Source organism: Barbus barbus (genome assembly GCF_936440315.1).
Source record: "Barbus barbus genome assembly, chromosome: 41".
Lineage (NCBI taxonomy): Eukaryota > Metazoa > Chordata > Actinopteri > Cypriniformes > Cyprinidae > Barbus > Barbus barbus.
In genome coordinates, this window is record NC_136719.1 from 25188248 (window position 1) to 25215565 (window position 27318).

General features: G+C 35.4%; 2 protein-coding genes across 2 annotated transcripts in view; one reads left to right on the forward strand and one right to left on the reverse strand.

Moving 5' to 3' along the window:
• Positions 1-288: 288 nt before the first annotated feature.
• On the forward strand, positions 289-3422 carry LOC306860278 (retinoic acid-induced protein 2-like; the record flags this gene model as incomplete). The annotated part of the gene is made up of 1 exon (XM_079401895.1): positions 289-3422. One exon carries the CDS (start codon positions 289-291, stop codon positions 1987-1989), a length of 1701 nt encoding a protein of 566 aa, XP_079258021.1. The 3' UTR covers positions 1990-3422.
• A 4444-nt stretch (positions 3423-7866) lies between these two features.
• The window catches only part of LOC306860270 (sex comb on midleg-like protein 2), a 30548-nt gene continuing 11096 nt past the window's right edge, over positions 7867-27318 (reverse strand). The window contains exons 5-15 of the mRNA XM_079401885.1: positions 26706-26940; positions 25125-25213; positions 24774-25017; positions 18927-19231; positions 18689-18815; positions 16897-17100; positions 16651-16812; positions 15368-15496; positions 14986-15195; positions 11341-11504; positions 7867-8682 (exon numbers count right to left, since the gene is read on the reverse strand). Of these exons, the coding sequence (XP_079258011.1) occupies positions 8557-8682; positions 11341-11504; positions 14986-15195; positions 15368-15496; positions 16651-16812; positions 16897-17100; positions 18689-18815; positions 18927-19231; positions 24774-25017; positions 25125-25213; positions 26706-26940 (1995 nt within the window). The 3' untranslated portion in view covers positions 7867-8556. The remainder of the gene's footprint in view (positions 8683-11340; positions 11505-14985; positions 15196-15367; positions 15497-16650; positions 16813-16896; positions 17101-18688; positions 18816-18926; positions 19232-24773; positions 25018-25124; positions 25214-26705; positions 26941-27318) is intronic.

A 27318-nucleotide genomic window follows, 5' to 3' on the forward strand; every position in this document is an offset into this window, starting at 1 on the left:
CAGTTCTAGATGGACAAAAACAGATGGCTGAACTTTTAGCAGAAAAGGAAACAATGGCTCCTTGGTGCCTTGTTAGCTTTGTGTATTAAGTTGTAGAGGACAGGTAAGGATATAACAGATTATGAAGGTTTACCAACAATTACTATGTTGACTATTGTGGTTTACATCGACACAGTTATTGCCAACTACTAATCCTCTTCTCCCATTTGATTCTAGGGTTTGTGTTGAAGAAAACCATGAAATCCTCTACTTGCAGCACCTGAAAGAGATTTACATAATCAAGACACGATGGAAGAGCCGTACAAAGATTCTGTAGCCGTAGACATGGCAAACCCTCAGGAAGAGGTCTGCAATGGTGGATCCGCCGTCACCAATGCAGTTGGGAAACTCGAAGGAGAACCCACTCCAATTATTTCAACCGAGACATGGAATGTCAGCTCTCCAACCATCACAAAGCGATCCCCGTCGCCCTTGCTAACAATACAAGCCACCCCCGTGGTGACCCCGGCTGCTGAGTCTCCCAACGGTGTTGCCCTGAAGGTTGCTACAACTGTGCTCCAGCCAATCTGCTTAGGCGAGAGTCCAGTAGTATTGCCAATCCTTGCTGGACCAGCTGGCCCTCAAGTCGGACAATCAGGGGCCACTTCGTACCTGATGACTAGTCAGGGCCCCGTGTCCCTACCTCTGGTCTTGGAACAACAAGTCCTCCAACATTTGAATCCTCAATTGCTTCAACAAATGGCAACTTGTCCTGCCCTGCCACTGCAGAACAGCATCCTGTGCCAGAACCCATCTCTTGCTCTTGGAGCCCCTCCAGTCCTGGACCAGAAAGGCACAAGTCCAGTGTTCGATACTAGTCTACTGACTCTTCTTCAGAACCCTAACTTTGCAGCCATCTTGCAGGACCTCTTCCCTGGCCAAGGCAACTCTTCTCCCACTTGCCACCCAGTGTCTTCCCCGCAAGTTGACCTTTCCTCTGCGTTCCTTCCTCCTCCACCTCTCTCGCACCCCTACAGCTGTCCACTAGCCCCTCTGGTGCCTCCAGCCACCTTGCTCGTCCCCTATCCTGTTGTGATCCCACTTCCAGTGCCTCTTCCAATCCCAGTGCCAATCCCAGTCCCGGTCTCCACTTGCAAGGTAGGGGTAGACACCCCTAAACCGGCTTGTACTTCAAGCAAAAGCACACAGACTTCACCTAGTGACATCTCCCCTCATTTGACATTTACCAGCAAGGAAATGGCAGTAGTCCAACAGTCTCTTCGCTCTTGCTCGTCCCCTGTAGTGACAGATGGAGAAGTGCTAGATTTATCCATAAGGGCACCTCAACCTTCAATGCATGTTGACATGCCACAAGGGATCCAGCTGTTTCAGCAAGACAGTGTCCTTGATTTGTCTATACCTAGTATAAGAAAGACATGCATCCAGACTTGTAGCACATATGGGCCGTTGGCCCCGGAGCGGGAGAGGTTGTGCCACTTGGGGGACGATGTTAGCAGTGGGGCTTTGGCTCTTGGGGTTCTCCGGCCAGTAGACTGCACACCGAAGTTAGACACCAAGCTGCTAAGTGGTTTAGCATCTCTAGAGTTCAGCAGACAGCACAAGTGGGTGGTAGACAGCGGTCACGGTAGCACAGTGGCTGGGGCGGTACATGACTCTGCGCTCACCGGAAGTGGCAACATCGAGATCGTCAGCACGTCGCAGACTGCCAAAGTCATCGTGTCAGTCAAAGACGCCATGCCTGCCATTTTCTGCAGCAAGCTAAAAGGATTATCAGGCGTTTCTACAAAGAACTTTTCCATCAAACGTGATGCCAGTCAAGGGGGCTACGCCGCACTGCCCAGAGTCCCAGGGGATCAGCGAGGAGAATCCAGTGACACGCTCAAAAAGATCTCTAAAAACAGAGGCATCAAACTGAAGAAAGTAAGCTCCCAGGAGATTCATATACTGCCAATAAAGAAGCAGCGACTGGCGTTTCTGCCCAGAAAATAACACATGCTCTCTTGCTTTGAGAGTGAGAAGGGACAACCAAGGACATGAGCAATGAAACGGCTACTGAGGTGTACCTAAATAAATAACTACAGTGAAAAAGCTGGTCTGAGAAATTTAACCAGGGTATGATGATGATAAATGCATTCCTGGCAGAAATAAAGCCTAAAGCTTGTTCTCCAAGCTGTCCAGATGATTTAGACTGATGCTGGCCGCCTCTGGTCTGACGGTTGGCATTTGATCCATTCATTATAAAGCAATCAGATGAAGTCGACAGGAAAATGCTCCAAGTATAAAAGAATCAATCTGAACTGCCTAAACTGCACTACTACTGATATTTTTTAGCATTAATGCCAGAATCGACTCCCTTCCTATGCATTTTGAATTCGGTCACACCTCCTCATGAATGATTCATCATGCGTAATCTGCATTGTCATTAATATGCATGAGATCTGTTTTGAAACCTGGCCAGCTGTCAGTGAGAAACGTGACGTGCAGCACTGACAAATTCTCCTATCGCTAGTATGCTGTATTCTTGCTCTCCTCTCGCTGTTTACACTTGGAGTGCAAGATGTTTCCCATTTTGGTCCTAATGAACTGTAGAAGGGTACCGTGACCTTTTGCTTTCCTATTCACTGTATTAATCAGTGGGGCATTGGAGCGGAGCATTCTCTTTGAAGAACAGGAGGGGTAAGCAGTTAGCATGGTAGCCTGATAAGGACTTGGCAAAGCCCAGATCTCGGTTTCATTAAGTCTGATGATTGGAGGAAATGGTTGTCAGTAGCAACAAAGCATAGTTTTCATCATTCTCCCTTTGGGGGGCAAAAAGCCTCCCCCCACCCGCCTCAAACCAAATTAAAACGAAATAATCATTGGGGGTTCGTCCCTAACGACAACAAATCTGAGTGAAATGGCTTATTAATGCTGTTTTTATGGCCGTGGGTTCAACTCTCAGTCATTTTTTAGGTTATAGTCAGCCAGCTGTGTGAACACACAAGGAGAGTTTCACTTGCAACAGTGTAAAGAATAATCCTAATATACCTTCAGTGTTTTAGATGGTGAATTGCTGACAATGGACGTGAAGAGTTCAAAATTAAACATCTATCCCTCAGCAAGCATTAAGATCAGTTTTCCTTCTCGGGTGAGCTTGGTTTTCTTTATACTTGTCATTACTTGTCATGTTGTGCAAAATTCATCGGTGTATGTTATTCCTTGTTTTAAAAATCTTTGATAAAAATGAAGAACTTGGGTGATATCAGCAAAGTTGCACAAGCAATTGGCTAATATTAAGACTATTTAGTCGATGTTTTAAGCTACTGTTGCAGGTGATGCAGTCTTGCTAATAGATAATGCAGAACATTTAATGCCAAGTAACATTACAGGATAAAAGGTTACAGCAATAATGATACAATTAAAAGTGTTACCATTTGAATATGTGGAGATGCTCTTGAGGGTGAACTTGACCTTCAGTCTCAGTCAAAACACCTCTTCAAAGGTGTGTGCTGGTGATATGTACAATCCACTGCATACTCCCCTTTAAGTCTGGCCTCATTATCTCGGTTTTCATGATCAAATACATTTCTGATGGATAAAATTAAATGCCACTTTTTAACTTTAAACCATTCATTAAAAATTTTAATGTGGATCACGAATGCTGCTTTATGGCACAAAATCTGTTTTTGTTGCTTTCATGTGGCTGGTGGTTTGATTGATAGCACGAGGGCGTGTATTGAACCACAGGTTTCCACCCTCTCATTAACCTAATGATCATCCCAGTTTAGTAATCAACTTATTAAAACTGTGCTACAGCTGACAAACCCAGATCACAACCTCAATACTGAATCAGCAAAATTAACCCCATAAGCGCATATATATATATATATGTATATACAGTGCTGCTTGAAAGTTTGTGAACCCCTTGCAGAATCTGTGAAAATGTGAGTAATTTTAACAAAATAAGAGAGATCATACAGAATGCATGGTATTTTTTATTTAGTACTGTCCTGAGTAAGATATTTTACATAAAAGATGATTACATTTAGTCCACAAGACAAAAAAATAGCCGAAATTATTAAAACAACCCCATTCAACAGTTTGGTTCTTAATGTTGTTGTGTGTGGTTACCTGGATGATCCATGACTGTTTTTTGGTTTTGTGATGGTTGTTCTGAACAGTTAAACTGAGTGCTGTTCTTTAGAAAAATACTCCATGTCCTGCGGAATCTTCAGTTTTCCAGCATCTTTTGCATTTTACATCTTCATCCTGTTCAAAAGTTTTCTCTTAATGCATCGTGTTTCCATCTATCTGTCTGTCTGTATATATATATATATATATATATATATATATATATATATATATATATATATATATATATATATATATATAAGTGGCATTTACTGAGTAGAGTTGATTTACTGAGTTTACTCCTGTTGTTCAAAAGGATATTTTTGGGTAAAGTTCACAAAAATGGTCAAGAACATGCCAGCAAGTCATATTGCACCCAAAAAATGAAAATATACAAAAGAAATTAGATTTTGCATTAAGAAAATGAATAGAATCAGAATTCAGAAAGAACTGTTTTTAGGACCATTTTTAGTTAGTTGGTTAGTTTGTTTATGCATTGTGATATTGTTATTATAAACACCATTTCTTTTCATCATAATGAGAAATTATATATAATAATATTTTCTCAGTTACTGTATTTAGTTGACCACAAAATTACTGTAATACTTTTTTTTTTCAATTTATAGCAGCATTAAAGGTAAAATACTGTCACAATATATAAATCCGTTACAAATTTTACTTTGACTTTTTTGTGCATTTACAATAATGAGAATTTGGATGGAAAATGGTGTTTAAGATAAAAAAATCACGATGCAAAAAAATTCTCATCGGACAGAATTCTATTAATTTTCTTAAAGCAAAATCTAATTTATTTTATATCTTTTTATTTTGGGGAGCAGTATGACTTGCTGGCATGTTCTTGACCATTTTTGTGAACTTTACCCAAAATCTCCTTTTAAACAACAGGAGTAAACTCAGTAAATCAACTTTTATTCTATATAAGGTGCTGTATTTCATACTTCATGCAAGTTCACCCCAACCGTAAGATCATCTCCACAGCGAAACTACCAGCTTTGAACGTTTCATTTGTAGGTACAGCCAAACCAACAGGAGTCTCGTTTGGTCACACGTGAAGAGTCTGTGTAACGTAATTTAAAGTCAGTACCAATATGATGCAGTGGCTCAAAATGAGCTTCTAGACACACCATCAGAAGTGTCCGTAGAAAGAAAGATGAAAGCCAGTCAGGATTTATTTGACATGTCAGTATGAAATGTGCCGTCTCGTGTTTGCGTGTTTGCTTATTGGAATTCCTGCAGAAGGAAAATCAGGAAGGCGTCTTTTATAGTTCACATTGAGCCAGGAAAGGTTTTCATGTCGAACTCTATGAACTTTCTCTTCAGCTTGACAGATTTCCTCCATTTTCAGAGTACACTCTCAAGTATTGGGTTTTATAGCATACACTAAATACATCTGATGAGCAATTTTACTTTTTTTGTCAGCACTGAAGTGTGTTTTTAACTCTAAAGCCTTGCAAAAATGTCCTTCCTCAGTTTTTTTTCCAGCACAAATATCTAAACATTCTTAAATCAAAATGTATTCACTTGAGAAGCAAAATGTGTTATTTTCTGAAAAATTGCTTATAGTGACTAAGTAAGAAAAATAAACTTGTTTTCCTTTGAAATACGTTTATATTTCTTAACACACTGGTGGATGTTTTTTCTTGGTTTAAGCAAAAAGTCACTCAGTTTTGACAAATGTTTCAAAATCTTGCGGTGTAAATCATTTTCCAGCATGTGATACAGTATATTCTCACTCTTCTCAGATCTACACAAAAAACAATCCGCATGAACACCAGATGAAGTTTATGAATAAACCATGAGCGTTTCTATGATGTGAATTAATTTGTGTCAGACGACCCTCCAACTCTTTTCCAGGTACTGAACTTTTACGTATTGAATGTTTGTTTGTGTTTGTTTTTTAACATGAAGAGCTTTTGTAAACAACTGAATGGGTAAAAGAATGAAACCGAGTCTGGTGATGTTTTAAATTATATATTTATTATTTGTATCGTTGAAAATGTGTATGTGACGAATGCATTAGCTTTAAAAATTTCATGATTAAAAACGTCTCTGGTATCAAGATCGAAGCATGTGTGTGTTTCCATAACAAGTATTGATATTCAATCATTTGATGAATCTATATGGCACAACATTACGAATACATGTGATTTTCTTTTTTACAAAAGGTTTGACAAAGGAACTGAAAAGTCTAAACGATCACACTCACGACTAACTTGAAATGCTACGTTACAAAAGATGGAAAAAAACCTGAGAAGTCTCAAAATAAAGCAAGGCAATTTGAACATAGATGGACGTTTCCTCCCGGTAAAAAGCGCTGGAAGGCAGTACAAGGTATATTAAACAACGAATCCCGAATAAACAGCCCCCCAAATAAACGCTTCCCACCTCCATATACAACGTGTGCAGCTTAAAATATTTCTTCTCTACAAAATTGTACATTCCTGTTGCTGAGTTTTATGGTTAAACCCATAATACACCATTGACGTCTGATCTATCAATGAAACTGATCAAATATCAACATAAACTTCGAGATAAAGGACACGCCGGCGTTCACATTACATCACATTCCCACTATTTTAGTGATATTTCAAATGAGGCTTCTACTGCGACGCTTCATTGAAATGAACAAGTTTAGACGACTTTCCTGTTCTCGAGCGGCACTCGTTCATTTCTCCATCACGTGCTGCGTTTCGGTCTCTTGAATACTGTTCTGCGGCTGGTGGAGGTGTTAGGTTAACGTCTAACCCTGGCTTCACAACACTTCGTAACACAAGTCCATTCAAACATTCCCCAGATAAGAGCTCGACGAGTTTCTGTAACAAACCCGAGGTCAACTCAAACAGCGTTATCTCGAAAGCATTATAACGCTCTGGAACATCCACACTCGAGACGAGAAAGAGAAAATACACAGCGATAGAGGAAAAACACAGTGTACGGAAAACTATATTAGATATATGACATAACTCTGAGGTTTTTCAAAGCAGAAGGGCATTTCCCTGTTAAAGATTAAACCTACAGTATTTCATTACTGTTTAGGCTTACATTTAAGATTTATGTATTTAAATTGCATATAAAAGTTTAGATTTCACAGTTTTAACATGAATAAACTTAATGTGATGCATATTTGTCAGTCATACAGAATTGAATACGCAACAACCAGCTTTATATATTTTAAATATATGTATATTTTTATTTATAAAATTATGTATTTACATTTATATATATATATTAGTGCTGTCAAACGATTAATCGCATCCAAAATAAGTTTTTGTTTACATAATGTATATGTGTGTACTGTGTATATTTATGTATATATAAATACAAACATTATGTATTTATATATACATAATAAATATACACAGTACACACATATATTATGTAAACAAAAACTTTAATTTTGGATTAATCACGATTAATTATTTGACAGCACTAATATATATATATATATATTATATTTTGATCTCATATAATTTTGGTTTCACTGCTTGTCATATTTAACCATGTTTATCATTTTAAACTGAATTAATGTAATTGTTTTCGCAGTTAACAATTTATGCTGATTCTAAGCGATTTGAATTAATGCATTTTGAAAATATTTAAATAATCAAATATAACCTTGCAATGATTCTGAGTGCAAAAATCTGTTAAAACTGTGTAATACAAAAAGATGGACATTTTATATACAATTCAAATACATAAATGCCAATTTTAGGCCTAAATGTTTTTTTTTTTGTTCTGATGTGATTTACTTAAATTAATATGTGCCAAACTGGTTCAAAATATGCGATTGGTATTGTTTTGATGTCTGGAGCGAAAACACTCTTAAATCTAATCTCCAACCAAACAAAAACAAGCCGTTTAAAGGGTCTGTTTGGTCAAAAATAAGTTCGCCAATGTAGCAAAATTGCATGAAAACGAGCAGCGTGAACATTCTACAAAATTCGACGTAAATAATGACGATTGGCAGAACTTTTCCTTTAGGATTGCAAAACATGATGTGTTTTGTTTGAACTAAATACATAAACGAAACGCAACTAAAAAGCAGGTATTCAGTGGCTGTAAGTGATTCCAGAAACACCTGTGAACTAGTATGACGTCACGGGAGGTAGAGCGATAAATAGCCAACATCAGACTCAAACACCACCACTATCGGTGAGCTAATCAGCCCGTAAAGCATCTGCATCTTTGGGGAGACGAGATGGCAGGAGGTAAGACCCATCCAAACACACCTTCGCTCCCGTTCGCTGGTCGTTCCCAGAGAGCGGCACTAATGTTCCTCGGAGTGTGCTCTGGCTGCAGATGAACGTCCAGGTGTGTGTGTTTATGGAGAGACGAGCCTGTCCGCTGAGCAGCACACGGCGGTTTCCCATCAGCCCCCTCTGTAGCAGCGTGTCGGTGTGGAGGTGAGGTTTCTGTCCGTGTGTTTCACTGCTTGCCCTGCTTGAGTCTCTCGATGTGGTGGCAGAGTTTGAGCGCCGGTCCGAGTTTCAGACCCATGTACTTCATCACCATGTCGCTCCTCAATAACATCAGAGCTTTACCGTCGATCTCCTGCAGACAGAGTTTTACCACGGTTAACACTTTTCCCGCCAAACACAGAATTTTCCGTTATTCATGAGACGGTTGCAGCGTCCCAATTCGCATACTAGCCGTCCTAAACGTGACCCTGGAGCACAAAAGCAGTCATAAGTAGCACTTAATGCAAAATACAGTCAAGTTGGCCTTATAAAAACCAGTCAGCAGTAAATATATAATTAAAAAATACATGTTATAGAAGCTAGTTAGTTATAGAATGTACTACTATTTTATAGTAAATAAACTTTATCATTTTAATATTACACACTTATTGAAATAAATGTATGTTTTGAATACCTTTCATTTGATATTATTTAAACAACTGAAATATAATGGTATTTATGACAAAAACATTAAGGATCTCAGTTAGCATGCACATAAATCTATACTAAATATTTCTAGTAAAACCTTATAAACATCAAATTGTAAACATAGTGACAAGCTATTCATAATTCAAACGGCAAAATAAGTCATTATTCTTTTAAAAATGTAGTCAGCTTCAAATAAATATTAAATATATTATAAGTAAATAATTTAAAATTTGTATTTATTATTTCATAGCAAATAAAGTGTTTAATTTGTTAAATGTATTCACTACCTACCAGATTACATAATTTAAACAACCAAAAATATGAGCATTATTTACCTGATATCTATGACAAAAACATTAAGAGAATGAAGCATAAATATTAAAATTAATTTTATATAATAAACATTATTTAATGAATATTCATAATATTAATTATTTATTGATATTATTAATTTTATTAATAAAATAATATTTTAACGATTTTTGAGAAGATCGGTATCTAATGACATTTTACTTAAAAAAAAAAAAGTCAGTAAATAATTTCATTTACTGAAATAAACCGTATAAATATTTGCTAAAATTAATTAGGATTCCCACATATAATGTAATCAAGAGAATATTTTAAAAAGAGCGTTTTTGCTTATTGCTCACTTTTTAAGCATGAGTGTGTGTTTGCGTTTATGCATTTGGCAGAAGCGATTTGCATTGCATGTAAGTTTAGAATTTTTTTTATTATTTGTTGCATTTTCTGGGAATTGATGCCATAACCTAGATGCAAGATTTCACATGATAAAACCAGCATTACTTTCACACAATTTGAATACTAGCACTAAAGAAAGGAGTTAATTTAGTAATGCTGTTGTATGAGCTACTCCTCAATACGGATACAGCTGTGAGTCTGTCCAGATGGGGTGTGTGTGTGTGTGTGTGTGTGAATCTCGCCGGTCAAGTCTAAACACAGATAATACATGTTCCCACTCTCCCTCGCACCGCGCTTGATTTACAGGCAAATATAAATCACAGAGAGCGCATGAAGTAGTAATGGGAAGATCAGATCGTTTTACAGACTCGGATCTTTGAATCTCGTTCATCTAAATGAACAAATCTTTTTTTGAGTCATTTCGTTCCTGTTAATGCAATAAAAGTATAATGCAACCAAGGCCAGATTATGAGAAACAGAAAGGCATGCCTGGCTGTTAAATTTTGACCGGTTGATGAAAAACAAGTTTAGTTGGATTCTACACATTTAAACAATTCAGATAAGTTATCTAGAGTAATTTATGGAGCTGATAAAATACATATAATCATTTATTAATCAATTACAATTTAGACTTAACCCTATTTTTTATTTAAAGGCTGAAATGTGAGGTTTATCTTTTTATAAAACTTTTTCAAAGCTTTATTTGAAAATTTCGAACATGCTATTAGATAAATTGTTGTCAGTTTAGTGTTCATGCAAACAAAAAGTCATTTTATTTGTTTTGTTGATTTTAAATATAAAACTTGGTGAAACGATTTGTGCCAGACCTTTATGAACATTTCCAGCACATTTGAACAATACCGTGATAATACTGATAAGCGTGATAATTTTGGTCACTATTATCATGATAAGAAATTTTCAGACTGTTACATCCCTACTCGTTTGTAAGGAACGTTGGTAATTATTAACTAATTTCTGTATCCAATACTGCTGTCACGTCACATGACAAAAGAACGAACGAATCAAGAATCGAGAGGTGAACTAATCATTTCTGTTTCCTGTAGAACTAATATGTGACCCTGGACCACAAAACCATGATTGTCATATGGGTCAATTTTTCAAAATTGAGATTTATACATCTTCTGAAAGCTGAATAAATAATGTTTCCATTGATGTATGGTTTGTTATGGCAGGACAATATTTGGCTGAGATACAACTATTTGAAAATCTGGAATCTGAGGGTGCAAAAAATTCAAAATATTGAGAAAATAAAGTTGTCCAAATGAAGTTCTTAGCAATGCATATAACTAATCAAAAATTAAGTTTTGATATATTTACGGTAGGAAATTTACAAAATATCTTCATGGAACATGATCTTTACCTAATATCCTAATGATTTTTGGCATAAAAGAAAAATGGATAATTTTGACCCATACAATGTATTTTTGGCTATTGCTACAAATATAACCCAGCGACTTAAGACTGGTTTTGTGCTCCAGGGTCACATATGATGTTGCGCATGCGCGGTTAATGCGAAATCGTCGTTACCGAGTCATATTAAAGACTAGGTCAAATTGAACGAATCATTCATGTTCGACACATCACTAGTGTGAAGGTCACTGACGTGTTTTCTGAAGAGCTCTGCGTGAGGAGCCAGCGCTGTTGGGTCTGCGTCCCGCACAAACTGCATCACTTCCTCTATGGACCACGAAGACGGGCTCCTGCCGGGGATTCTGGGAAGGTCCGCCGCCACCGCCGCTGTCTCAGGACCCGTGGTAGAGCTGGCAGCTGGAAAGAGAGAGAGATGCTAACGTGATTATGCTGTCAGTCTCTGATGTTTCTCTGAGTTTGATGTACTACATAGTAGAATTAAATAGTATATATTTAAATATAGTTATTTCTGTCAAAATGTTGACACTAAAATGGTTTATATATTAAATAACCACGTGCTAATGTCTATTTTGTATTATCCAGTGACTGAAATGCTTTACAAATGAAATTATTATTTAAAATTACATTTACCAAAAATAGACATTTGAAACGTATAATATATATATATATATATATATATAGTGATATATGTATATATCCTACTGTATATACATATTTCAATAATATATGTATTATACACTGAACAAAATTATAAACGCAACACTTTTGTTTTTGCCCCCATTTTTCATGAGCTGAACTCAAAGATTTTTCTATGTCTAAGTTTCTTTTTGTTCCTTTTTTCTATGTACACAAAAGGCCTATTTCTCTCAAAAATTGTTCACAAATCTGTCTAAATCTGTGTTAGTGAGCACTTCTCCTTTGCAGAGATAATCCATCCCCCTCACAGGTGTGGCATATCAAGATGCTGATTAGACAGCATGATTATTGCACAGGTGTGCCTTAGGCTGGCCACAATGAAAGGCCACTCTAAAATGTGCAGTTTTATCACACAGCACAATGCCACAGATGTCGCAAGTTTTGAGGGAGAGTATAATTGGCATGCTGACTGCAGGAATGTCCACCAGAGCTGTTGCCCGTGAATTGAATGATAATTTCTCTACCATAAGACGTCTCCAAAGGCATTTCAGAGAATTTGCCAGTACATCCAACCAGCCTCACAACTGCAAACCACGTGTAACCACACCAGCCCAGGACCTCCACATCCAGCATCTTCACCTCCAAGATCGTCTGAGACCAGCCACCCGGACAGCTGCTGCAACAATCGGTTTGCATAACCAAAGAATTTCTGCACAAACTGTCAGAAACCGTCTCAGGGAAGCTCATCTGCATGCTTGTCGTCCTCATCGGGGTCTCGACCTGACTGCAGTTCGTCATCGTAACTGACTTGAGTGGGCAAATGCTCACATTCGATGGCGTCTAGCACTTTGGAGAGGCGTTCTCTTCACGGATGAATCCCGGTTTTCACTGTACAGGGCAGATGGCAGACAGCGTGTATGGATTATTTTGGCAAAGGAGAAGTGCTCACTAACACAGATTTAGACAGATTTGTGAACAATATTTGAGCGAAATAGGCCTTTTGTGTACATAGAAAAAGTCTTAGATCTTTGAGTTCAGCTCATGAAAAATGGGGGCAAAAACAAAAGTGTTGCGTTTATAATTTTGTTCAGTGTATATACATATATCACTAGTTCATCTACAGTATCTCACAGAAGTGAGTACACCCCTCACATTTTTGTAAATATTTTATTATATCTTTTCATGTGACAACACTGAAGAAATGACACTTTGCTACAATGTAAAGTAGTGAGTGTACAGCTTGTATAACAGTGTAAATTTGCTGTCCCCTCAAAATAACTCAACACACAGCCATTAATGTCTAAACCGCTGGCCAAGAAAAGTGAGTACACCACTAAGTGAAAATGTCCAAATTGGGCCCAATTAGCCATTTTCTCTCCCCGGTGTCATGTGACTCGTTAGTGTCACAAGGTCTCAGGTGTGAATGGGCAGGTGTGTTAAATTTGGTGTTATCGCTCTCACTCTCTCATACCAGTCACTGGAAGTTCAACATGGCACCTCATGGCAAAGAACTCTCTGAGGATCTGAAAAAAAGAATTGTTGCTCTACATAAAGATGGCGTAGGCTATAAGAAGATTGCCAAGACCCTGAAACTGAGCTGCAGCATGGTGGTCAAGACCATACAGCGGTTTAACAGGCCAGGTTCCACTCAGAACAGGTCTCGCCATGGTCGACCAAAGAAGTTGAGTGCACGTGCTCAGCGTCATATCCAGAGGTTGTGTTTGGGAAATAGACGTATGAGTGCTGCCAGCATTGCTGCAGAGGTTGGAGGGGTGGGGGGGTCAGCCTGTCAGTGCTCAGACCATACGCCACACACTGCATCAAATTGGTTTGCATGGCTGTCGTCCCAGAAGGAAGCCTCGTCTAAAGATGATGCAAAAGAAAGCCCGCAAACAGTTTGCTGAAGACAAGCAGACTAAGAACATGAATTACTGGAACCATGTCCTGTGGCCTGATGAGACCAAGATAAACTTATTTGGTTCCGATGGTGTCGAGCGTGTGTGGCGGCAACCAGATGAGGAGTACAAAGACAAGTGTGTCTTGACTACAGTCAAGCATGGTGGTGGGAGTGTCATGGTCTGGGGCTGCATGAGTGCTGCCGGCACTGGGGAGCTACAGTTCATTGAGGGAACCATGAATGCCAACATGTGCTGTGACATACTGAAGCAGAGACTGGGCCGCAGGGCAGTAATCGTTCAGGTAACAACACAGTATTAAGAATCAAGGGTATGTAAAATTTTGAACGGGGTAATTTTTATAAATTCAACTATTTTCTCTTGTGGACTATATGTAAACATCTTTTATGTGAAATATCTTATTCAGGTCAGTACTAAATAAACAATAACATGCATTTTGTATGATCCCTCTTATTTTGGTAAAATAATTAACATTTTGCCGATTCTGAAAGGTGTATGTAAAGCTTTGACTTCAACTGTATATTATGGTGAATAAAGTTTATAATTATATTTATAATTATGTATATACTATTAATATTTATACTTTAATTTAAATAAATGTATATTATTAAACATATTCATTACCTTTCACATTATTTGAACTATAAAATCTGAGCAGTATTTAAGATAAAGCATAAAACATTATCATGCACATTAATATTTACAAAACACTTGTAATACTGAAATATTTTCTTGATTTTAAGAGATTTTAAGAAAATATTTCAATAACTTAACAACACGTTTGTGGTTTTCTGATGACAATTAATAGTTGCATGATATGCAGTTAAACAAATGACATATTTAATCTTTATCTGTATTTTTATATTATTTAATTGTTTCATAATCCATTTTTTATTTGAATTTATTTTTAGAAAAAAAAAAATATATATTTAAATTTATTTTTTATTTACAATAATAAAAGCGAAAGATGCACAACATTTAAACTAATAAAACAAAATGATAGTTATGATAGACTCTCAATTCTAATGGCAGCTGATTTGTAATTACAAGGGTCTGGAACGGGGTTATTATAGTTAACTGAAACTAAAACCCATAATTTTTTTTTTTTTTTCATTTCAGCTTTATTTCTCATTTTCATAATTCATTTACTAAATTGAAAATATAAATTAATAAAACTACAGCCCTTAAAAAATGACAAAAACACAACAAAATTACTAAAACTTTAACTGAAATTAAAATGAAAACAGAAAATGTTAAAAGAAGACTAATTCAATTTCTGAACGTAATCTCTGATATCATCTCAGTGACGTCTGCATGAGACTCACCCTCCACTCGTCTGTGTTTCTGTGCGAGGGGGTTAGAGGCATGTCTGCGTAGAGGCGGGCCGTTGCCATGGTAATACGGGCTGCTGGGTGTTGATTGGTACTCTGAGGTGCTTCTCAAGATCTGTGGGCGGGGCGTCATGGAATTAGAGGCGGAGTCCATGAAGCGCTGTTCCTTCAGTAATCCATTATGTTCTGGAGGAAGAGTCTCTGCTACACACACACACACACACACACACACACACACATAACTATTCATAATTCAATAGAAATTCTTTTCATACATCTTTAGAAATTGCACTGACTGAGCAAAACCATTTTATTAGATAAATTACTTGAATAAATGTAGCATGTAATTAATCTCAAAAGTTAATGTTTGCTGTACCTTCTGACGGGTGTGTGTCTGTGTGCAGGAGTTTCGGGGAGAGAGGAGCGCAGTACGGCGGAGAGTCTCTAGAGATCCGCTTCACACCTCTGTTCAGAGACGGACCATCTGACAACAGCTCCTCTTTAACTACACAAAACACACACAAAAATAACATTACAATCCATCATTTACTCACTCCGGTCCTTCCAAATCTGTATGACTGACTTCTGTGCAACACAAAAGAGTTTCAAAGATTGTCACCAGTGTTATTTTAGTATTATTTACATACCAGTTTTATACTTATAGTATTATAATAGTTTAGTATTCATATTTATATATTTTCTGTTTTCATTTTAGTGTTAGTCATTTTATGTGCTTTTGTCATTCTATTAGTTTTATTTACCATATATACTATTATAGTATGGCTTTTATTTTTTTATCTTTTCAGATTTAAGTTTAATTGTAGTTTAAAATGTAGTATTTATTTATGTGCTTTGACATTTTTATTACTTTTAGTATTATATTATTGATATTTTTAATTAGTTCTTAATTTTATATGTCCAGTTTTCATTTTTATTTTTTAATTTACATTTTAATGCTTTTGTCATTTTTATTTGTTTTTAGTATTCTTTTGATACAATTATAGTATTTACTAATATTTTTATAAGTTTTTATTTTCAGTTTCATTTTAATTTTGGTTTTAGTAGTTTTGTTTTTGTTTGCATATTTTCATATTTGCATAGTTTTGTTTTGTTTTAGTAATTTTGTGTTTTAGTCATTTTAATAGTTTTTTAGTATATACTATTATAGTATTTATTAATACTTTTAATTAGCTTATTTTCATAATATATTTTAGTTTTAGTAAATATTTTGCTTTTTTGTGTCTTATTAGTTTTTAGTATTTTTTATATGCTATTATAGGATTTATTAATATTTAGATTTTTTGTATTAGTTTAATTGTAAATTGTACTGTATTGTAATCTTATTTAATTCCTTTTATTTAGTAAATTTTATTTTATTAATATGTTGAAATGGCTTGTATTGATATATTTTCAATTTAGTTTATTTGGTTTTTCACCTTGTATTTTTAATATTTACTTTCCTCTTCAAATGAGAATGATTTTTAATAGTTTTAGTCAACAATACATTAGTTAACCTAACAACTTAAGCAACTTGAGGGTGAGTGAATGAAGAAATAATTTTTTTAGTTAATTATTCCTTTACATAAACAAAATAAAGTGACACTTCACAGCATCAGAACACCAGACACTCTTGTGGCCAGTCTGAGCCTGTAAATATACCTGATTTAGCGCGGTCATAGGTGTTGTGTGGACTGAACGGTTGACTGCTAAACAGATTATCACACTGCAGGTGTCGACACACTCGCTCCAGGAAGTGCAACACAAACCCGGCGCTCGACGCTGACGGCAGCTTCACCAACCGCTTCCCGCCATCTGTTCGGACTAGAGAGACAAACCGATACTTCATTATTGTGAGTGCTTTAATATCATATTGAATCAGTTTTGTTGTTAAATGCTCGTCAGTACCTCTGACCACCTCTCCTTCACTGTCTTGGCTCTGCAGGCATCCCAGAAGCACTTTGGGCTGGTACGCGCAGTCCAGACAGGCCTGAACCGTCTGCTGCAGAACTAGATTCACCGCCTCCGGCCCGAAGTGATCTGGCAGTCTCTGAACCTGCTTACGGTCCAGATGTGGGCCGCAGTTCCCGTGTTTGTTCACATATACGCATACTGATGGAAACAGACAGGACAGGCATGTGTAAAAATTACTGTACAGAAACATTATGACAAAATGCATTAAAATGAATCTGAACAGATTATTGTGGTCATGTAATCTTTTCATAGTGGTTACATAGTCTGATTACTGCAGTTACTGTATATAGTCTACTTATTATGGTTATGCAGTCTGATAATTGTGGTTATAGAGTCTGATAATTGAGGTTATAGAGTGAGTTATAATGTTTGATTATTGTGGTTATCTTGTCTTATCATAGTGGCTATATAGTCTGATTAGTAAGGTCATATGGTCTGATAACTGTGTTTACATAGTCTGATTACTACAGTTACTGTATATAGTCTACTTTTTATGGTTATGCAGTCTGATAATTGTGTTTACATAGTCTGATTACCACAGTTACTGTATATAGTCTACTTTTTATGGTTATGCAGTCTGATAATTGTGTTTACATAGTCTGATTACCACAGTTACTGTATATAGTCTACTTTTTATGGTTATGCAGTCTGATAACTGTGTTTACATAGTCTGATTACCACAGTTACTGTATATAGTCTACTTTTTATGGTTATGCAGTCTGATAATTGTGTTTACATAGTCTGATTACCACAGTTACTGTATATAGTCTACTTTTTATGGTTATGCAGTCTGATAACTGTTTACATAGTCTGATTACCACAGTTACTGTATATAGTCTACTTTTTATGGTTATGCAGTCTGATAACTGTGTTTACATAGTCTGATTACCACAGTTACTGTATATAGTCTACTTTTTATGGTTATGCAGTCTGATAATTGTGATTATATTGTCTGATTACTGTAGTTACAATGTCTGATTATTGTGGTTATGTATTCTGTTCATAGTGGTTATATAGTCTGATTATTATTGTCATAGTCTGATAATTTTGGTTACAAAGTCTGATTACTGCAGTTGTTGTCTATAGCTTACTTATAATTATATGATAAATGTGGTTATATAGTCTGATTACTGTAGTTATAATGTCTGATTATTGTGCTTATGTATTCTGCTCATAGTGGTTATATAGTCTGACTATTATGGTCATAGTCTGATAATTGTGGTAACAAAGTCTTATTACTGCAGTTACTGTATATAGCCTACTTATTATTATTATATGATAAATGTGGTTATATAGTCTGATTAATATTGTCATGGTCTGAATCAAAAATAGTCTGATTATTATGGTTATTTAGTCAGATAATATAATCTGATCATCGTGGCTATGTTGTGTGATTATTGTGATTATGTAGTCTGTTTACTTTAGGTATGTTGTCTCATTTTGGTTATGTAGTTTGATTATTAGGTCCTATGGTCTGATAATTGTGGTTTTTTATTATTATTTAACCTTTAAAGTCTTATTATGTTTACATAAACAGATTATGGTGTTAGATACCTCTGGTAAAATAATCTGATCATTGTTGCTACGTAGTCTGATTATTGTGGTTATACAATCAAAAATGTGTGGTTATGTAGTCATATAGTGATTAAGAAGTCAGATTTTCCTCTCTTTTATGGCACACTAGCAGCTTTTTGTAAACAATTTGTAAACAAGCTTATTTTATTACCAGTAGATACCACAGATGAGGGGGATCCCAGAGGAGAGAGTCCATCACTGGGCATCTGAGTCATAGGCACCCTGGAGTCTGAGCTGGCTGCTATAGACATGGCGCTTTGGAGGAGTCTGGGCTTCCTCTGAGAAACAAAAACACAATCTGCTTAAGTAATTCACCAAATGACACCCTCCACAACCTTATCTAATGTGACAGTCCTTCATAAATCCACACAAATGTCTTTTAATGCTACCTTGCTGCCCGGTTTAGGTCCCCTCTTCTTGTATGGATGCAGGGGATGCTGGGAAATGGGCGTGGTTTGGGGCGTGGCTTCTCCTTGATCCTCTGTGTCCTGGGATGCAGTGGAAGCGGCCAGGGCTTTCAGCAGCGCGATGGTCTCACTTTTCGGCCGCCGTCCCCTAATGCCCTTCCTCACAGGGAGTTGAGGAAGAGGAGTCGGCAGGCGGTAAGGAGACGGCATGGAGCGCCGAGGTGGCTTAGGGTTAGAGGAAGAGGATGAGGAGGAGGAAGGTGTAGGACCCGGTTTTGGAACTGTGACTGCAAAATGGGAAAAATAAAGAAAAATGTAAAAAATAATAATAAAAAATGTTTATGTAGTCTGATCATAGTAGTTACATAGATGATTATTGTGGTTACATAAACTGATTACTGCAGTTGCTATATATAGTCTAATTATTGTGGTTATATAGTCTTGATTACTGGAGTAATGATTACTGCAATTATTATATAGTCTACTTATTATGGCTAAAGTATGATTATTGTGATTATATAGCCTACTTACTGTTATATGGTCTTATTACTGTGGTTATATAATCTGATTACTGATGCTACAAAATATAGTCAATTTATTATGATTATATAGTCTGATTACTGAGGATACTATATATAGTCTACTTTTTAAGGTTATATAGTCTGATTATTGTGGTTATAGTCTACTAACGGTTATTTGGTCTGATTATTGTGGTTATATAGTCTGATTACTAAAGTTACTATATATAGTCTACTTATGGTTATATAGTCTGATTAATGTTGTTATATAGTCTGATTACTAAAGTTACTATATATAGTCTACTTACAGTTATATAGTCTGATCATTGCGGTTATATAGTCTGATCATAGTGGCTATAGTCTGATTATTGTGGTCGTATGGTCTGATAATTGTGGTTATGTTGTGGTAATGTTATGTCAGATAACTTGGCTATGTTGTCTGATTGTTGTGGTTATATTATGTCATTATTTTGGTTATGTAGTCTTGGTTAGATTATTGGGTTTTATGGTCTGATGATTTTGGTTTTATAGTCTGATTACTAAAGTTCTACTGTATACTTATTTATGGTTATATAGACTGATTATTTTAGGCGATAACTGTGGCAGTATAATCTCATTATCATGCCTCTGATTGTTTCATGAATCTGTCACAATGTGATGCATACAAAGAGGCTGTTATTGGATATTTCAGACTGCATAACCATTGAATTCTTTGATATTTATTGCTAGAAAACAGGGCCTACAATCCCAAATTTTAGTAATAAGTATTGCAAAAATGAATTTCACATATTCAGAACAGCTCATATAATATTTAGTATGGCCTCCATTCGTTAAATAAACAGGAGCCCTATTTTGTAGTGTATCCGTGGAAAGTGCCTGACCAAACACACACACACACACACACACACACACACACACACACACACACATATACATCTGAACACATCCTGTCCTTTAACACACAGTGAGTGTGTCAGTGTGTGGCTGTGGATACGAGTGTATGTTTACCCTAAATAACTCTAGTATAACTAAATTAGAGGGCGTGCGGGAGGAAAAAGAGTTTGCCAGAGATCTGACACACTTGTACTCAAGCATATGGCAGCGATCACACAGACAGGCTGAGTTTTAACACGACCCTCTACCCTACAGTACAGTAAAACAAAAACATGGTAAAAAAACATTAGTAATGTAATTGATTTCTGTGATCAAAGCTGTATTTTCAGCATCATTACTCCAGTCTTCAGTGTCACATGATCTTCAGAAATCATTCTAATATACTGATTTACTGATCAAGACACATTTCTGAATATTATCAATGTTGAAAAACAGTTGTGCTGCACAATATTTTTGTGGAAACCATGATACATTTTATTTTTCAAGATTCTTTGATGAATAGAAAATTCAAAGAACATTTGTGACCCAGGACCACAAAACCAGTCATAAGGGTCAATTTTGTGAATAAATAATCTTTCCATTGATGTATGGTTTGTTATGATAGGACAATATTTGGCTGAGATGCAACTATTTGAAAATCTGGAATCTGAGGGAGCAAAAAAATCAAAATATTGAGAAAATCACCTTTAAAGTTGTTCAAATGAAGTTCTTAGCAATGCATATCACTAATCAAAAAACAAGTTTTAATATATTTATGGTAGGAAATTTACAAAATGTCTTCATGGAACATGATCTTTACTTAATATCTTAATGATTTTTGGCATAAAAGAAAAATCAATAATTTTGACCCATATAATGTATTGTTGTCTATTGCTACAAATATACTCGTGCTACTTATGACTGCTTTTGTGCTCCAGGGTCACATCTATTTGAAAAATAAATCTTTTGTAACATTATAAATGTCTTTACTGTCACTTTTGATCAATTTAATGCATCCTTGATGATTGACAGTATTATTTAAAAAACATTAATTAGGCACTGTGACATGTCCCACCTGAACGTCACAAAGCACAGAAAATAAACCCACACTCATTAAGACATTTTCTCATTAGAATTCTAACTTGAGACTAATTTAAGTGTGTTGGTCTGTCTTATGTGTGTTTCAGTTAAACGCTTTTTTCTAGTCGCCGGTCTTTACTGTAAACACTCTCACCATTTTCCTCTCTGTCTGTCCTGTTTCTCTGGCTATTCTCCATCTTTTCTCACAGATGTGTGTGTCTAAGTGTGTGATTTGTTTATTTTCACACAAACTCTCGAATCCCTCCTGACCCGCGCGGCTCGCTCGCTAATCATCTCATTTACACATAATTACTTGGATGGGCTACAAAAAAACAAACAGCGCAGGTCATTCCATATTATCCAGATCCAAAACAAATCCTTTAAACAAATGTCTGTAATTCCCAACACAACATGCGATGCGGAATTACAAACACTGCAACACGAGATCCGGAGGTTTGTATAATTTGGGGGAAATTTTCTGCAAACTCCAAATGAATTCCAGCTGCGGCCGAATGAACATTAATGAAAACGCGTATATCATCATCTATGGCTCAGACTGACTCCATTCAAAACACCAGATCTGGTTTAAATCCAAGCCAGTTCATGACTTCAGTGTGTGTTTTATTTTACAGAACATTATAAAATCATTCTGGATTCTGTTCGGTCAAATAAAGCGTTTTCTGAAGACTGTCTTACTTTCGTGATCCATTCTTGTTAGTATGAGAATGAAACGTTCACCTTCAGTAGCACAAATTACATTGTATATGGCACACAATATACTGTACGTGCTACCTAGATTGCTAGTATGCTATCCCAATCATAACCTATATTTTTGGAGGGCCCACATGTGAAATTTGAAAGATTAAATACGGATCGCAAGTCGCAAGCCCAATCAAATGCATCAGTCTCGCTGAGAGAGCTTTACTCAATACTGCTAACAGCAGACGCAATTATGATAATTAAACATTCCTAGTTAGTCTTAATTAAATAATTAGAATTCAGCGTGAGATTGTTCGCAACAGTGAAGGCGGGGTCGTTGAGTGGGTTGTCATGACAACAGGAATGATTGACAGTTAGGCTGAACTTGCTATTGTTAACTATTTAAAAACACTTTTGTTCGTCGAAATACAGCTGAAATAAATGAAAATGAGAAATGTTGCCGAACTGAAAAAACATGTTAAAGTTGAAGTTAGTTTAAGTAAAAAAAAAGACAAAATACACATAACAAATTTACTCAAATGTAAACTAAAAATAAAAAAATAAATAAATTCAAAATCCTAATAAATACTGTAATAGTTAACAAATAATACTAAAATAACACTGAAGCTGACTGAATGTTCAGAAATAAATAGTTTAAAATGAAGTACTAAAATTACTAAAACAAATAGAAATATAAAAAACTAATACAAATGACAAAAGCATAAAACAAAATGACTAAACTTAAACTATAAACTGAAAATATAACAAAATTAATTCAAAATCTTAGTATTATAGCTCTAAATAATACTAAAATAACACTGAAACTAACACATGAAATGATTCTCCTTTTATTTCTTATGAAATAATCATTCTTGTGTTGTTGTTGTTGTTTTGTTTCAATCAATATATTTATATTTTATTTCATCCCAGGTGAGGTTTGAGTTTAGGCCAGATGGAAACATACCATAGAGTAGACCAAATTATGATTGCATTACGTTTTAAAGGCTGAAACGGCTTTAAAAACAGCTTGGAGAAACAGACAGCCTTGATTCAGACTGAAGGAAAAGTGCTTTCATCTCAGAAGATCTTCCTCATTCAGTGGTCATGTGATTCCTGAGGGTGTTTCAGAGAGCTGTAGCGCGCCCTGCTGCTCACAAGCGGTTTACTCCTCTTTGTTTTCTGCCTTTATTTTATAGAATAAGAAGAGCACAGGAACCAGTGGCATTTTAGTATTATTTATATGATATCATAGCACTTACCTTTTTTTTAAAAATAGATTTTCAGTTTTATTTTTCATTTTTGTAAGTGCTTTTGTCATTTTTATATATTTTTTTAATATTTCTATTTATCTTTCATTTATTTTTATTTCAGTTCTAGTTTTAGTCATATTAGTACTTCAGCTTTTTTATTGCTAGCTGTCAAGGCATTTAGTTTTGATGCACTAAGTAACTTTTTGTCCTCTAGCGATAAATAAATAAAACTGCAATGATCTTGAGGAACAACATTGTTTTTAAAATGGGTGATTTGTTGTATTATAGTTTTCCTATTTTGAATGAGTTTTTATTGTTATATTTTCTGTTTTCATTTGAATTTTAGTTAAAATTGTAGTAATTTTGTCAATTGTGTTATTTTTGTTTAATACATCGCGCTCTCTCTCTCTCTCTCTCTCTCTCTCTATATATATATATTACATTTCCATTTATGCATTTAGCAGACGCTTTTATCCAAAGCGACTTACATTGCTGTCAAGTTACAGTTTTTACACTTGCTTTCCCTGGGAATCGAACCCATGACCTTGGTGTTGCTAGCACCATGCTCTACTATTTGAGCTACAGGAAAACCTGAAGGAAATCAATACAATACAATATTAATTAGAATATATATATTGAAAATATTTGTATATACATTTATATATTTATATTTGTCACGTGTTGGTTTCCGTTTAGTTCCTGTTTGCCCTTATTTGGTTTTTCCTGTCCTAGTTTAGTTAATCATCGTTTATTCCATTCACCTGTTTTGTATTTATCATCTTGTTTGCTCTTTTGTTCTTGTTCTTTTATAAGTCCTCAGTTCTCCCTTTGTCTTTGCCTGAGTTTAATGTTATTTAACGTTCATTAAAGGAAAGAGTGTGTTGATGCTACTTCGTTCTCGTGATCCTTTGTTTATTTTTACTACAACCACTAAATCCCGTAACAATATTCTTATATTTAATATATAAACAACATATTTTTCTTAAATATATACATGCATGTGTTTGTATTTATATATATATATATATATATATAATAAATATACACAGTATACACATATATTATGTAAACAAAAACTTTTATTTGGATGCGATTAATTGTGATTAATCGTTTGACAGCACTATTTAAAATAATATTTAATTGACTTTTCAATTAAATGTAACATTGATGAAAGTATACATAGTATTGTTTTGTTTTTAAATTGCACATTTATTTGTTGTTATTTTAAATCTATGTTTGATTATTTCTTAGGGATGCAAAAGGCATCGATTTTGTGGAATGACCCCTAAGCAAATTTCATAGGTGACCTATTTTGATCTGAAAAAAGCGAGTTGTCAGTGAAAGGTGAGGAATTTGCATCCTTGATAACTAATCTACAGCATTCAGTGATTTGTGCAGTGGTCACTCACTGCTGTTTCCGGGCGGCTGCAGGCTGTGTTTGGTGACGGCGCACCAGCCCACGGGGAAGATGTCCCTGGAGTCATAGCGGCACCAGTAATCGAACGCCCCCCTCCAGCCGTCGAACATTACGAACACCTCTTCCCCCTTCACCTCGCCGATGGTGGCTGGACAGATCAGGTACGGGTTCTTCTTGTCCACGGCCTCCAGTTTCATGCCGGGCTTGAAGCTGTTCTGGGGCGGCCGCAGCGGCTCCTGATAGAATTACAGAGCATCAGTGTCACCAAAACCTTTTAATGTGATTGCATGATGTGACACAATCATCCATGTAAATGAATTCTCTCTCTGAGGAGGTCCAGCACCTTTTTAAACGCTGTGGCAGGTGCTATTTCTGCTCCATTAAGGGTCCTCAGGAGAAACATGGGCCACGACGAGGCGTTCATCCTGAATCCTGACAAAATGAGGGAGAGAGACGCAATTATTATCTGTGATTCTACTCCAATGTGATCACATTCATCTCCAACAACAGTCAAAGCAGAAAACAGGAAACCAGCAAAACAGGAAGCTGAAAGCAGGCAAAATTAGAGAAGACAATATCATTTCCTGCAACAGACCAATGTTCGTTATAATTAGCTATCTGTAAAACTAAAAAAAAAAAACCCTTAATTATAAAAAGGAAGTGTAAAAATCTAATGGAGTACTAATATTACAACAACTAAAACAGAAATGAATTAAATCAGAAAATTAAAAACAGAAAATGAATCAAATCTAAATAGGCATAGAAAACAAAACAAAAAACAACTTCACACAAAAACATGAAAAATATATTGTTTTAAAATATTAATAAACTCTAAGGTAGTAATAAAATATAAGAAATATTAATAAGTACTAACTAAAAGGCAGGCGAACATTAGACAAAAGGATGTAATTTTCCCGTGCTGTTATCGTTAATTACTAAAAATAAATACTGAAAAAAAAATGGTTCCTTGAAATCAAATAAACTTAAATAGCAATATAAAAACAAATTATTGCAGTTAGTTGCGAAGGAAATATATCTAATTTTTGAATTGAAGTGCTTCAATCTTAAATAGATAAAAACTTATAAAAAGACCAAAATACACAGCAAAATTGCAAAAACTAACTAAAAATGTAAACTAAAATTAAAATGAAGATGGAAAATGGGAGAATAAAAAAAGCTAATTCTTTCATTTTTGTTTAGTTTAAGATGATGTACTAAAATCACTAAAACTAAAATAAAACTGAAAAAACTAAACATTTAAAAAAAAACTGACAGAAATTATTAAAATGCAACAAAATTGCATTAACTAACTAAAATTAAAATGAACATGAAAAAATATGAATAATACTAAATAAGCAATAAAATAAATATTAATAAATACTAATAAAAACAGGAAGCTGAAGACAGCCAAAATTTAGAGAAGAGGATATAATTTACGTTAATTAAAAAACCTACACTTGTTTTATTTCAGTTGGTTGCAAAGGCAAAATTTCTCTTTATCGTTTAGTTTAACCTGAAGTATTAAAATTACAACAACTAAAACTGAAATAAATATGAATAGAAACTAAATAAACATACTTTAAAAAAAGAAATAAAAATGACTGAAACACAACAAAATTACAAAATCTTGATCTAAAATGAAACAGAAATTAAATGAAAACAGAAAACATAAAAAAGGTCATTCAAAATATAAAGACTATGATAGTGTAATAATGATAGTAAAATAATACTGCATCAGATCTGTGGAGAATTAAGCTAAGACTTTAGATGCACGGTCCCTCTGAAAAACTGCCTTATGGAAATCACAGCCAAATCAGTCGCTATATTTGTCCACTTGTTTGTAGCTCATATTAAACATTAACTCTGCTTTATATGACTCATTGTTCTGGGATCAGCTATGGAGGGGAAGTGACATCAATCGTACCCAGCGGAGGCTGCAGCATGTCTCCGTTCTTCTCGCAGGTTCCGATTGGCTGGATGTCGGCGGAGTCGACCAATCGCCAGAAGTCGTTGGTGCTGTCGCTGCCATCCAGACGGAGGCGGAGCCTCACGCCCATCAAGCCCATCACCGTGGCGATGCAGGTGGAGGTGGAGTTACGAGGATCCCGGGCCTCCAGCTTCATTCCCACCTTGAAATCGTTAGAGGGAGGAATCCGAGACTGGAGAACAAACACTCTGTATTAACATACTATGAATTATTTTGATAGGTTTGCATTTTAATTATTATATATTATAAAATAATAATCTGAAAAATATACACTACCAAACGTTTTTGAACAGCAGGATTTTTTATGTTTTTTTTTAAAGAAGTCTCTTCTGCTTACCAAGCCTGCATTTATTTGATCCAAAGTACGGCAAAAGCAGTAATATTGTGAAATATTTTTACTATTTAAAATAACTGCTTTCTATTTGAATATATTTTAAAATGTAATTTATTCCTAATTTCAAAGATGAATTTTCAGCATCATAACTCCAGTCTTCAGTGCCACGTGATCCTCAGAAATCATTCTAATATACTGATTTACTGCTCAATTTTT